General features: G+C 50.9%; 1 protein-coding gene across 4 annotated transcripts in view; it reads left to right on the top strand.

Annotated features, from left to right (window-relative positions):
• SHMT1 (serine hydroxymethyltransferase 1) overlaps window positions 1–12,802 on the top strand; it is a 34,922-nt gene extending 22,120 nt beyond the window's left edge. For all 4 annotated transcript variants that reach the window (XM_003912432.5, XM_021928814.2, XM_009189827.3 and 1 more), the window contains 7 exons: window positions 1,707–1,788; window positions 2,269–2,481; window positions 5,313–5,429; window positions 8,014–8,136; window positions 10,582–10,698; window positions 11,881–11,991; window positions 12,348–12,802. In XM_003912432.5, coding sequence (XP_003912481.1) covers window positions 1,707–1,788; window positions 2,269–2,481; window positions 5,313–5,429; window positions 8,014–8,136; window positions 10,582–10,698; window positions 11,881–11,991; window positions 12,348–12,517 — 933 coding nt within the window. In that variant the 3' untranslated portion in view covers window positions 12,518–12,802. The remainder of the gene's footprint in view (window positions 1–1,706; window positions 1,789–2,268; window positions 2,482–5,312; window positions 5,430–8,013; window positions 8,137–10,581; window positions 10,699–11,880; window positions 11,992–12,347) is intronic.
• The last annotated feature ends 113 nt before the right edge of the window (window positions 12,803–12,915 follow it).

Below are 12,915 nucleotides of genomic sequence, written 5' to 3'. Positions count from 1 at the left end.
GTTTGAGACCAGCCTGGGCAACATGGCGAAACCCCATCTCTACAAAAATACAAAAATTAGCTGGGTGTGGTGGCACTGCCCGTGGTCCCAGCTATTCAGGAGGCTGAGTGGGAGAATCGCTTGAACCCGGGAGGTGGAGGTTGCAGTGAGCCGAGATGGCACCACTGCACTGCAGCCTGGGCGACAGAGTGAGCCTCTGTCTCAAAAAAGAAGAAGTGGGATCATGCGGTATTTGTCTTTCTGAGCCTGGCCTATTTCACTTAGCATGAGGTCCTCCAAGTTCATCGGTGTTGTTGTAAATGACAGAATTTCTTTTTTCAGGCTGATTATTATTACATTGTGTGTATATATGTGTCACATTTCCTTTGTCCATTCATCTGTTGATGGACATGGATTTATTCTGTAATTTGGCAATTGTGAATAGTGCTGCAGTGAACATGGGAGTGCACATGTTTCTTTGACATACTGATTTCAAGTTCTTAGGATATAGATTCACAAGTGGGATTGCTGAATCTGGAATTGATTTCTTTGTGTGGGTGAGGCGGGCATCTGGATAACGTTTTTGTCCACATGGATGCCCAGTTGGTCCAGTGCCATTAATTGAAAAGGTCACCCTCTCCCCCACTGCACTGTGGCGTCACCACTGGCATGGATCCAATGACCTGTGTTGCGTGTGGTTCTGCTTCTGGTTAAGCCAGATGCTTTGCCCTTCCACGAATGTATGCTGCCTTAATTACTATAATTTGTCAAGCATTTTGTGACACAAAATACACAAAGCAATGATGTTTCATGTAAAGGTTTGGTATGTCTTTCCTTTTATGGTTTTTGTTATTTACATTTCATTTTCTATCTTTCTTGCTTTTACATACTTTTTTTTTTTTTTTTTTTTTATGGAGTCTCGCTCTGTCACCCAGGCTGGAGTGCAGTGGCGCAATCTTGGCTCACTGCAAGCTCCGCCACCTGGGTTCACACCGTTCTGTCTCAGCCTACCGAGTAGCTGGGACTACAGGCGCTCACCACCACGCCCGGCTAACTTTTTGTATTTTTAGTAAAGACGGGGTTTCACCGTGTTAGCCAGGATGGTCTCGATCTCCTGACCTCATAATCCGCCCGCCTCAGCCTCCCAAAGTGCTGGGATTACAGGCCTGAGCCACTGAACCCGGGCCCTACTTTTTGTTTTTCAATGCTGTATCCAGTGACCTTGCTAAATTTGCTTATTCTAACAGTTGGCCCCTTGCATCTTGATTTTCTAGGTATATTGTATTGTCTGTGTGTGATGTCAGTGTTTAAATTTCTTCTTTCCTAATTGTTATGCCTTTTGTTTCTTTTTCTTGCCTCATTATACTTGGAATAGAAGTGGTATTAGCAGGCATTTTGGTCTTGTTCCTGAAGGTAACTGTTTTGGTTTACGTTGTGTGGTCCTGTCGCATTTGTTTCATTCTGCAGGTGCTTTTTGGTTCCTTCTTGGGGGATAGTGCCCCAGCAGCAGGGCTCACTACAACCCTGGGACTCCTCAGGGACTCCTGGGTCTGTGAGCCATACTTGGTTGAGCAGGCTGAACACACCAGTATCCTGTCTCACCCTCAAGTCTTCATCTAGGACATCGTTCCTTTTGTCATGGCGGGTGGAGTGAGTTCAGGTGGGAGGACAGGAGGCAGGTGTGGCTGGAGGAAGCCGCCTGAACCTGCCTCCCTGACATTCCACAGGTGAACCCAGACACTGGCTACATCAACTATGACCAGCTGGAGGAGAATGCACGCCTCTTCCACCCGAAGTTGATCATCGCAGGTGATGCGCGGGGTGGAAAGTGACCTTGTTCACCAGTAGCCTGGTGCCTCTTACAGAATGAGGATGGAAAGATGTTCCCACCCTGTTGAGCCCACTGCTAGTTTCTGCCCTGGATAACTGAGTTTCTGGGGTCCACATATATTAGTTTCTTTCAGGATACAGAGGTGTGTTTGCTGCTTTTTGTGCTACGTGGATTAAGATCTGAGACTGTTCTCAGAGAAGCATCTAGAAATGTCAGGCCCTGACTGGGTTGGCAATAGTAGTTGGGAAAATCTCAACCACCAAGACGTTGAAGAGTCAGCCAGAGTGGTTGCCTTTAGCACAGAGGTGCTTTTTGAGGGCATTCTCCATTTTTGCTCTGAGATTTTAGGGGAAGAAATCTCTGGGCTTTCAGATCTGCGTATCTAGAGGCCAGTGTGAAGCCAACTCAGCTGGCCCGTAGACATCTCTGATGCAGCTGTGTCACTCTTCCTGTCTCAGGAACCAGCTGCTACTCCCGAAACCTGGACTATGCCCGGCTGCGGAAGATTGCAGATGAGAACGGGGCGTATCTCATGGCGGACATGGCACACATCAGCGGGCTGGTGGTGGCTGGCGTGGTGCCCTCCCCATTTGAACACTGCCACGTGGTGACCACCACCACTCACAAGACCCTGCGAGGCTGCCGAGCTGGCATGATCTTCTACAGGAAAGGTGTGCTCCCGAATGTTGGGTACAGACGGGTACCGTGGTTTACATTTCTCCTGTGGGGGTTCAGATTCAGTTGAGGGAGCTGGGAAAAACTCTGACCTGGGATCCCTGGAAAATCTTAAGATCCCAGTCCCTTAAAGAGCTGCTTAGGAAGGAGCAGTGACAGGCTTTACAGAAAGGATTCCCGGCGGGGCGTGAGGGCTCACACCTGTAATCCCAGCAGTTTGGGAGGCCGAGGCGGGCGGATCACAAGGTCAGATCGAGACCATCCTGGCTGACACGGTGAAACCCCGTCTCTACTAAAAACACAAAACATTAGCCGGGTGTGGTGGTGGATGCCTGTGGTCCCAGCTACTTTGGAGGCTGAGGCAGGAGAATGGCGTGAACCCAGGAGGCGGAGCTTGCAGTGAGCCGAGATCGTGCCACTGCACTCCGGCCTGGGCGACAGAGCGAGACTCTGTCTCAAAAAGAAAAAGAAAAAAAAGAAAGGATTCCCCAGAAGGAGGCCGTCAGCCACAGCCCCTGCTTCACTTTTGTGCGTCCAGGTCCTAGGAACACAGGAGGGGGATCAGCAACCACTACGTGTTAGGATGGTGCCGGTCGCTGAACTAATCCTTCCCTCGAGAGGCAGGTGTTTGAATGAAAGGAGGGTACATGGCTGGCTGGGGGCTACTGGGAGGCCTCACAAGGCTGCATTATTCTGGTAAACTTACAGTGGTCCATCATGTTTCTCAAAGACAAAGACTCACAGTAGTCAAACTAGAAGACATGGATGTATAAACATTAATATCATTTTAGTGAAGGTTTTTCTTTCCGTTACCTTATAACCTACCCCTAGGCACTCCCTTTATTTTCGAATTCCCTTACCTGGAAAGCCTGTTAGTGGTCAGGTCATCATTTAGCCTGTGGTGAGACTTGATGCGCCAACTTTGCATCGGCAGAGACACCAGCCCACTGGTGACTATATTACTCTTACCTGATGCAGGGTCTTCTTGCCCAGCCCCTGGCTGGGACTAGACACAGCCACATGCCCCCTCAGCTTCTCAACACCCTATTGCCTCTCTGCTCCTCTGAGCACCATCTTTAGCTGTGCTGATGTTTCTGAGGCAGGTAGCCATTCCCACCTGCCCGGGAGTCATTTGTTTTTTTCCCCCACTGTGTGTTGATGTGATTCATTTCACCCAGTGCTGAGGGATTCTGGAGCCAGCCTGTCAGAGCAAATACTTGCTCCGCTGCACACCCGCTGTATGACTTTGGGCTGGTTGTGCAGCCTCTCTGTGCCTCATTTCTTCACCTCTAGAGTGGGGACTATAATAATAGTACCTGTCCCTTTGGACTGTTCTTTTGAGGATTAAATGAATTTATGTAAAGTGATTAGAGCAGTTCTTGGCTCACTAGAAGCTCTAGATAGATGTTAATTGTTACAGATTATGCCTGAATAGTAGCTATTATTGATGGTTAACTTTTTCTCAGAAAGGAACCTTGTTCTCCATCTTCAGCCACATGAGCTTTGTCTTCAGCACATCTTGGAGACTCTTTACATTTTATTTTTGGGGACAGGGTCTCAGTCTGTCACTCAGGCTGCAGTGCAGTGGTACAATCGAAGCTCACTGCAACTTCAACTCCCTGGGCCCAAGCAATCCTCCCACCTCACCCTCCCATGTAGCTGGGACCACAGGTGTGTGCCACCATGTCTGGCTAATTTTTAAATTTTTCTGTGGACATGGGTTCTCTCTTTGTTTCTCAGGCTGGTCTTGAACTCCTGGGTTCAAGTGATCCTCTCATCTCTGCCTCCCAAAGTGCTGGGATTACATGGACTTTTTTTTTTTTTTTTTACCCCGGAGACATAGTTTTGCTCTTGTCGCCCAGGGTGGAGTGCAGTGGCGCAATCTCGGCTCACTGCAACCTCCGCCTCCTGGGTTCAACCTGTTCTCCTGCCTCAGCCTTCCAAGTAGCTGGAATTACAGGTGTCTGCCACCACACCCAGCTGATTTTTGTATTATTAATAGAGACAGGGTTTCACTATGTTGACCAGGCTGGTCTTGAACTCCTGACAGTTGATCCATCTGCCTCAGCCTCCCAAAGTGCTGGGATTACAGGTGTGAGCCACCGCGCCCGGCCACGTGGACATTTCTTTCAGGAAAGATGTCCAGGGCAAATTCTTGAATTCTTGGTTACAATGTTAGTGGAGGGAAATTTCTGTCCTTTCTTTTTTCTTTTTTTTTTTTTTTTTGAGACAGAGTGTCACTGTGTCACCCAGGCTGGAGTGCAGTGGTGTGCTCTCAGCTCACTGCAACCTTTGCCTCCCGGGTTCAAGCAATTCTGCCTCAGCCTCCTGAGTAGCTGGGACTACAGGTGCACACCACCACGCCCGACTAATTTTTGTGTTTTTAGGAGAGATGGGGTTTCGCCATGTTGGCCAGGCTGGTCTCAAACTCCTGACCTTGTGATCCACCCCCGCCTTGGCCTCCCAAAGTGCGGGGATTACAGGTGTGAGTCACCGCGTCTAGCCTGTCCTTTCATTTTTAAGGCCTTGTTATAGTCGTGTTAAAAAGAGATGCCATCAGAGGAGGCAAGTGGACAGCTGAGGTGCTGAAACCAGCATTCTAGCCAGAGTCATCCATGATGTCCTCGTTTCCAAAGAATAAGGATACTGGTCTGCCCTCAGGAGGCAAGGGCCCCCGTCTGCTCCGCTGTGTTACAAACCAGTTCTCCATGCCAGGATAAAGGCCAGGCTTGTGCTTGATACTTCCCTGGCCAGTCTGGGTTTGAGCCTAAAACGAAAAAGAGGGGACACCCCATATGATCCCATTGTGATGTTTTTCTTCCTCTAGGAGTGAAAAGTGTGGATCCCAAGACTGGCAAAGAGATTCTGTACAACCTGGAGTCTCTTATCAATTCTGCTGTGTTCCCTGGCCTGCAGGGAGGTCCCCACAACCACGCCATTGCTGGTAAAACATCATCTGCTTCTGCTCATCCTGTGGCCCCTAATTCCCATCTCACCTGTCCTCCAAAATCGTGTGCCAGGACTTCCACGCTGGGGAAAAAGCTGGAGGGCTGTCTCTGTCCGGGAGATGCTAACACAGAGTAGAGCATGGTTGAGACTGGCCTAAGGTAGGGACAGTAGGGAATGGCGTCCACTCCATGTATACGGCCACCCAGAGGCAAACTTGTGGGTCAGGCTGGGTTTTGTAAAGTACATAGAGCCCTCTTAGGGAAGGAATCTGACAGTTAGGAGAGGGCAAAGCACAGGTGAGAGAGATTGGGGTCCAAACCCTGCAGGATGAGCCCCCTTGCCCTTGATGGACCTGGCCTGTGGTGGTGGAGGCCCCTGTGTCAGAGCCTCCCACCCTGCACCAGTGCCATATCAGTGACTCCTGAGTCAGATTCCATGACTGCCCAGCAGGTTCTCATTGACTTGTTCTTTTTCTCTTTGTACAAGTAGCTTAGGACATTTGTGATGACTCAAGAGTCATCCCACTGCCTTCGTGGGACAAGGACATTGGTAGAACTCATTCCCGCTAAGGGGCTCAGGATGAAGGTGTAGCTTCTCGGTCAGGAGACGCACGAGCACTTCTAGAGAGGAACCTGGGGACAGCAGCGATCGGGAGATATTGGGCATAAGGGGTGGAAGGAGCTGGGGTCCCAGGCGTGTTCTCATGTTCTCCCATCACACCTACACACTTGGCACCCACGGCTGCTTCAACTCTGGGATGCAGGGATCACCCCATCCCCAGCTGCTCTGGACGCCCTTTGCAGTTGTTTTCACAAGTATCGATAGGCGGCTGTGTGCGGGACACAGGCCTGTGGCTTCTCCTTACCCTCCATTCTCTGTGTCCCTTGAAGCAGCCCTCAGGACTGAATGCAAGGTACCAGATGAGTCTGAACGGTGGTGCAGGGTAGGACGAAGGCTGCACCTCCTACCTGCGCTCTGACCTGAGAGAGCTGCATCATCTGGCGTCAGAGCATCAGCTCTTAGGGCTGCTAAGTAATCGTTTTCACACATCAAGATTAAAAAGGATGTAAAATCCATCTTGCTTAACAGCTTTGGTATGGTAATGTTAGCACAGAACTTCCACGCTTAGGGAAACTTCCACGCTTACCTCAACAGCAGTTCCTCAGAGAAGCATATCAACTGGGCGCAGTGGCTCACGCCTATAATCCCAGCACTTTGAGAGGCTGAGGCGGGCAGGTCACTTGAGCCCAGGAGTTTGAGACCAGCCTGGCCAACATGGAGAAACCGCGTCTCTACTAAAAATATAAAAAATTAGCCAGGCATGGCCCGGCGCAGTGGCTCACGCCTATAGTCCCAGCACTTTGGGAGGCCGAAGTGGGTGGATCACTTGAGGTCAAGAGTTCCAGACCAGGCCGGGCGCAGTGGCTCATGCCTGTAATCCCAGCACTTTGGGAGGCCGAGGCCGGCAGATCACGAGGTCAGGAGATCGAGACCACGGTGAAACCCTATCTCTTCTAAAAATACAAAAAATTAGCCGGGCACGGTGGCGGGTGCCTGTAGTCCCAGCTACTCGGGAGGCTGAGGCAGGAGAATGGCGTGAACCTGGGAGGCGGAGCTTGCAGTGAGCTGAGATTGTACCACTGCACTCCAGCCTGGGCGATGGAGCGACACTCTGCCTCAAAAAAAAAAAAAAAAAAGTTCCAGACCAGCCTGGCCAACATATAGTGAAACCCTGTCTCTACTGAAAAATACAAAACTTAGCTGAACATGGTGGCACATGCCTGTAGTCCCAGCTACTTAGGAAGCTGAGGCAGGAGAATCGCTTGAACCTGGGAGGCGGAGGTTGCAGTGAACCGAGATCGCGCCACTGCACTCCAGCCTGGGTGACAGAGTGAGACTCCCATCTCTCAAAAAAAAAAAAAAAAAAATTAGCCAGGTGTGGTAGGCTGTACCTGTAGTCTCACCTACTCAGGAGACTGAGATGGGAGGATCATCTGAGCCCAGGAAGCCAAGGCTGCAGTGAACTGTGATCGTGCCACTGCACTCCAGCCTATGCAATGGGAGTGAGACCCTGTTCAAAAAATACAAAAATAAAAAATTTTTTTGGCTGGGCATGGTGTTCATGCCTGTAGTCCCAGCACTCGGGGAGGCCAAGGCAGGTGGATCACTTGAGGTCAGGAGTTCAAGACCAGCCTGGCCAATATAGTGAAACCCTATCTCTACTAAAAATACCAACAAAAATTAGCTGGGCGTGGTGGCGTGTGCTTATAGTCCCAGCTATTAGGGAGGCTGAGGCAGAAGAATCACTTGAACCTGGGAGGCCGAGGTTGCAGTGAGCCAAGATCATGCCACTGCACTCCAGCCTGGGCGACAGGAGTGAAATTCCATCTCAAAAAATAAATAAATAATAATAATAAATTTTTAAATATATCATTTTGGAGGAAAATGTAATCCAACCCAAAAGCAAGGGGTGACATTGAAAAGCAAGGAAGCTTGAGTAAAAACAGGAATGTTGTTTGACTCATCATCTGTGTATGATTTTATCCTAGTCTCCTGACCTATTGTCTCTTCCTGTCCAGGGGTTGCTGTGGCCCTGAAGCAAGCTATGACTCTGGAATTTAAAGTTTATCAGCACCAGGTGGTGGCCAACTGCAGGGCTCTGTCTGAGGCACTGATGGAGCTGGGCTACAAAATAGTCACAGGTACAGACACAGATGGTGTTCAGCAGGCCTGTTCTTGTGGTTGCATTAGGGCTTGCTCCTCAGTTTGTGCAACCGGGATGTGGTCCAGGCTCTGCTGCTGCATCTGCAATGACTGGGGCCCACCTTGGGAGGAGGTCAGCCTCACCTCCAGCTGGAAAGCCTCCCCCTGCCTCAGACCAGCCAGCTGCCCCCTTGGGTGAGCCCCAGATGTTGGGAATAGTGGCTGTCATTGGTCACCAGCATAAGGACTGCATGTCCTCAGAACAGCTTTGCAGGAGGATGACCTGAGGCTCACGAGAGGTTGGACTGTAGTGGTCACACACCCGGTAGGTGGCAGAGCCAGGACTCTGTGGTGATGCCTGGCACTGTGCCACGGGAGTGTCTTCTCTCACCCCGCTGAGCTGGGGGTGCACGGGCTGTCCCCTCCCAGTTTGCTGCATGTTCCTGGGGAGTTGGCTTGCTATAGCCATGTTTGGATCTGTACATTCTGGAGCTGTGGGCTGTGAATGAGATGGACTTCCCAGGTCAGGGCCCCACTGTGGGGTGCCATCCACCTCACAGCCACTGCAGGTTTCCACGGGGAGAGCGCATTCTTTTTGGCAGGCAGCATACTCGATCCTCCTGAGGAAGGGCGACTTGATACCGAGTCCCACGAGACTGCCGGTTGTGCTAGCAGTGGTGTGGTCCAGGAATGTGGGTCCTGCTGTGTATAGACCTGAGTGCCCACTCTCTGCACCATGCCCTTTGCCCTTTACAGGGATCACAGGACCCCTGGTCTAAGGAGTGGGGCTCCCACCCAATCCTGCATGTGTGGCGCCTGGAAAGGCCGGGCCAGTGGTGTCTCCTCAGCAGTACCAGCCACACCCTCTTTTATGTTCTACTTCACTTACTTTCTGTTCTCCCTTCATCCTCCATGTCTTCAAATAACAAAGCCCAAGAAGTCCTCATGTGGACTGTGACCTTCAGGGTGCTTTAGCTCAGGAGTCCGCAACCTCCAGGCCACGGACTAGTACTAGTTTGTGGCCTGTTAGGAACCTGGCTGCATAGTAGGAAGTGAGCGGGGCCGAGAGCATTGCCACCTGAGCTCTGCCTCCTGTCAGATCAATGGCAGCATTATATTCTCACAGGAGCTGAACCCTGTTGTGAACTGCACATGTGAGGGATCTAGGTTGGGCCTCTTTAGAGAAACTATCTTTTTTTTCCTTCTGATTATACCTGCATCCTTCTGAGAATCTCATGCCCGATGATCTGAGGCAGAAGTTTCATCCCAAAACCATCCCCCGATGGCATCCATGGAAAAACTGTCTTCCACAGTTCCTGGTGCCAAAAAGGTTGGGGACCACTGCTTTAGGTCCCTGTTTCTCAAACTTGGATGTGCACACCACCCCTGGGGCTGCTGGTACGATGCAGATTCTGACCCGGTCTTGGGTGATGCTGGTCTGGGAGCCACCCTTGGAGTTGTGAGGGTTTAGGCCATAGTCCCTGTCACCAGGGGCATCTCATGGCATGGGCCTGCCCTCTCCCTGGTGACTTTGTCATTGTCACTCTACCCTCTGAGGGCCCGATGCACACGGCTGAAATAGATAATGCTTGTGAATGCCCGCTTTGGTGCCTGGCACTGAGAAGCACTGTGTCCGGTATCTTCCTTAAACCTCGTGACAGCCCTGTGAATTATTGGTGTTTTTGTTACAAATGGGCATCTGAGGTTTCACCATGTTGAGCTGCCTGCCTAAAGCCACACAGCAAGTGGGTGGGCACAGCTGGGGGGCTGCAAAGCCAAGCTGGAGCCCTAGCTCGCCCGCATCTTCAAAGGGATCCCTGCAACACAGCCCAGAAGCAGAGGCCCTAGTGCCGTCAGCACCCAAGGCAGTACCCCGGCTTAATGAAGGTTCAGAGTGGAAGGATCCTCCTGTGTGACCTCGGACCAGGTGCAGAAAACTCTGTTAGCCTTGCTGTTGTCACCTGACACTTTGATAATACCATCAGCCTCACGGGATCCGGGAAAAACCTACCACAGGCTACAGTGTCTGGCACCTAATGTGCTCCGTGAGCATGCCCCTTACCCCCCAGACAAAGTAAATTGAACCACTGCCCAATACTCATGCTGCCTTCGGGGGAGCCTTTACCATCAATGTTAGAGAAATGCCCAAGCAACGTGTCAGAGAAACGAGACAGGAGCAGCCTGAGGAAGCTGTCCCTTCCCAATGGGAATGTCAGGCCCTCTGCTATATGATCAGTTACCCCTTTCAAAAGTGCTCTATCCTTCCTTTCACGTTCTTAGGCACGCACATCTCTCGTGGGCATTAGAGTCCCAGGCCATGTGGTGGGGGTGCTCACCTTCCTGACCTCATCTGCTTTGGCCGCCTTCACCCTTGCCTTCATGTCACAGATTCCTTCACGGCATAGAATTAGCCTGCATTTCTATGTGTCCAATTTTGTTTCCAGGTGGTTCTGATAACCATTTGATCCTCGTGGATCTCCGTTCCAAAGGCACAGACGGTGGAAGGGCTGAGAAGGTGCTAGAAGCCTGTTCTATTGCCTGCAACAAGAACACCTGCCCAGGTAAGAATCATCCTTGGCCTTCTCCTTCACTCCTCTCCCATCTGCATTTCTTCTGGCCAAAGTTGTAGCTGATGAAGATACTGGCTCTGGAGACAGACCTCAGATAAAAACTGGAGTGGGGATGGGGCACGGTGGCTCACGCCTGTAATCCCAGCACTTTGGGAGGCCGAGACAGGCGGATCACTTGAGGTCAGGAATTTAAGACCAGCCTGGCCAAAATGGTGAAACCCTGTCGCTACTAAAAATAGAACAATTAGCTGGGCATGGTGGTGCATACCTCTAATCCCAGCTACTCGGGAGGCTGAGGCAGGAGAGACACTTGAACCTGGGAAGCAGAGGTTGCAGTGAATGGAGATTGTACCACTGCACTCCAGCCTGGGCAACAGAATGAGACTCTGTCTAACAAACAAACAAACAAAAAACTGGGCTGGGCACGGTGGTTCACGCCTGTAATTCCAGCACTTTGGGAGGCCAGGGTGGGTGAATCACGAGGTCAGGAGATTGAGACGGCTAATGGTAAAACCCCGTCCCTACTAAAAATGCAAAAAATTAGCCGGGCGTGGTAGCACACGCCTGTAGTCCTAGCTACTCGGGAGGCTGAGGCAGAAGAATCGCTTGAACCTGGGAGGCAGAGGCTGCAGTGAGCTGAGATCACACCATTGCACTCCACCTTGGGCGACAGAGTGAGACTGTCTCAGGAAAAAAAAAAAACTGGAGCAGGGGCGGGGACCATACCTTGGCTGTCTCTCGGCTGCGCCTTTGTACTTGGCCCTGACCCTGCCAGGGATCAAAAAGACTGATGTGGAGCCGCTGGAGGTGGTACATTCATTAGATGAGGGAGGTCAGGGCCTCTGGAATCCAGAGGCTGCATTTTTCTCTGGGTTGTTAACAAGATATTGATGACGCATCTCAGACCCAGACAGATGTTAACCTCATTTTTAGGAGCAAGGGGCACATCAGACCACTTTGTGTACTAGTAATTAAGTAAGAACGGCCAAAACGTGGTTGTGCCTCCTTGTGCCTTGTGTTCTATTTTAGTTTCTGAATCAGTTGTACTCTCCTTGCTGCAGACAGCCGGTATCCTCAGTCCAGTTCTCTTTTGCCCACATGTCCCTTTTTAAATGCACCATTGTCACAGTGGTGACAATGTGGCTTAGGGACAGAGCCCCATTTATCTTGTAGGTGACAGAAGTGCTCTGCGGCCCAGTGGACTGCGGCTGGGGACCCCAGCACTGACGTCTCGCGGACTTTTGGAAAAAGACTTCCAAAAAGTAGCCCAGTTTATTCACAGAGGTAAGGATAAGCTTTTGGAAGTTGCCACATCTTATCGTGTGTATTTAGTTTCTGATTGTGATGAGTAGCTGAGATCCTGCCACTGAAAGACAATTCTGCACCAAGGCTGAGTGTTGGGGTGGGAGACAGCAAAAAACACTTACGTAAATCACCTTGTCTGAGAGGTTTATAAATTTGGGCTACCCAGGACATCTAAGGGTGGGTGCATCCGAGAGTAACTGAGGTAAGCATGGAGACCTTGTGCCCTGCTGTACTCCCCAGCTGGGGGACATTCTGGCAGTTGTGCCTCGGCCCCCAGCCATTGCGCCTCACTTGGTGTGTAGTGTGGGGTGACTCACTTGTGTGTTGTCGCACAGGGATAGAGCTGACCCTGCAGATCCAGAGCGACGTTGGTGTCAGAGCCACCCTGAAGGAGTTCAAGGAGAGACTGGCAGGGGATAAGTACCAGGGGGCCGTGCAGGCTCTCCGGGAGGAGGTTGAGAGCTTCGCCTCTCTCTTCCCTCTGCCTGGCCTGCCCGACTTCTAAAGCAGCCGGTCCGCTCTGGACCCGCCTGGCGCCACAGAGGAAGCCGCCTGCCGGAGGACCCCCACTTGAGAAATGGATGAGCTGCTCCACAGGGGAACCATTGACACTTGGGCCCTCTGAGGGGGTTTCTTTTGGACTTTTTTCATGTTTTCTTCACAAATCAAAATTTGTTTAAGTCTCACTGTTAGTAATTCTGGGACAGGTTATTAATTAAAGGATTTAAATTTGAACCTGGCTTTCTCACAGCTGGATGTAATTCTAGAAAAATAAAATACTATGTAGCCACTTGGCCATAATCATTTAGACCATGGTGTAGGGCAAAGCTATTAGGAAGATTCTAGCGTTTTACTCTCCCTGGCTTTCCTCCACCTTGCTGCAACAGAGAGGAAATGCCCATG

This window comes from Papio anubis, chromosome 17 (genome assembly GCF_008728515.1).
Source record: "Papio anubis isolate 15944 chromosome 17, Panubis1.0, whole genome shotgun sequence".
NCBI lineage: Eukaryota > Metazoa > Chordata > Mammalia > Primates > Cercopithecidae > Papio > Papio anubis.
This window is presented reverse-complemented; position numbering and strand designations above follow the sequence as displayed.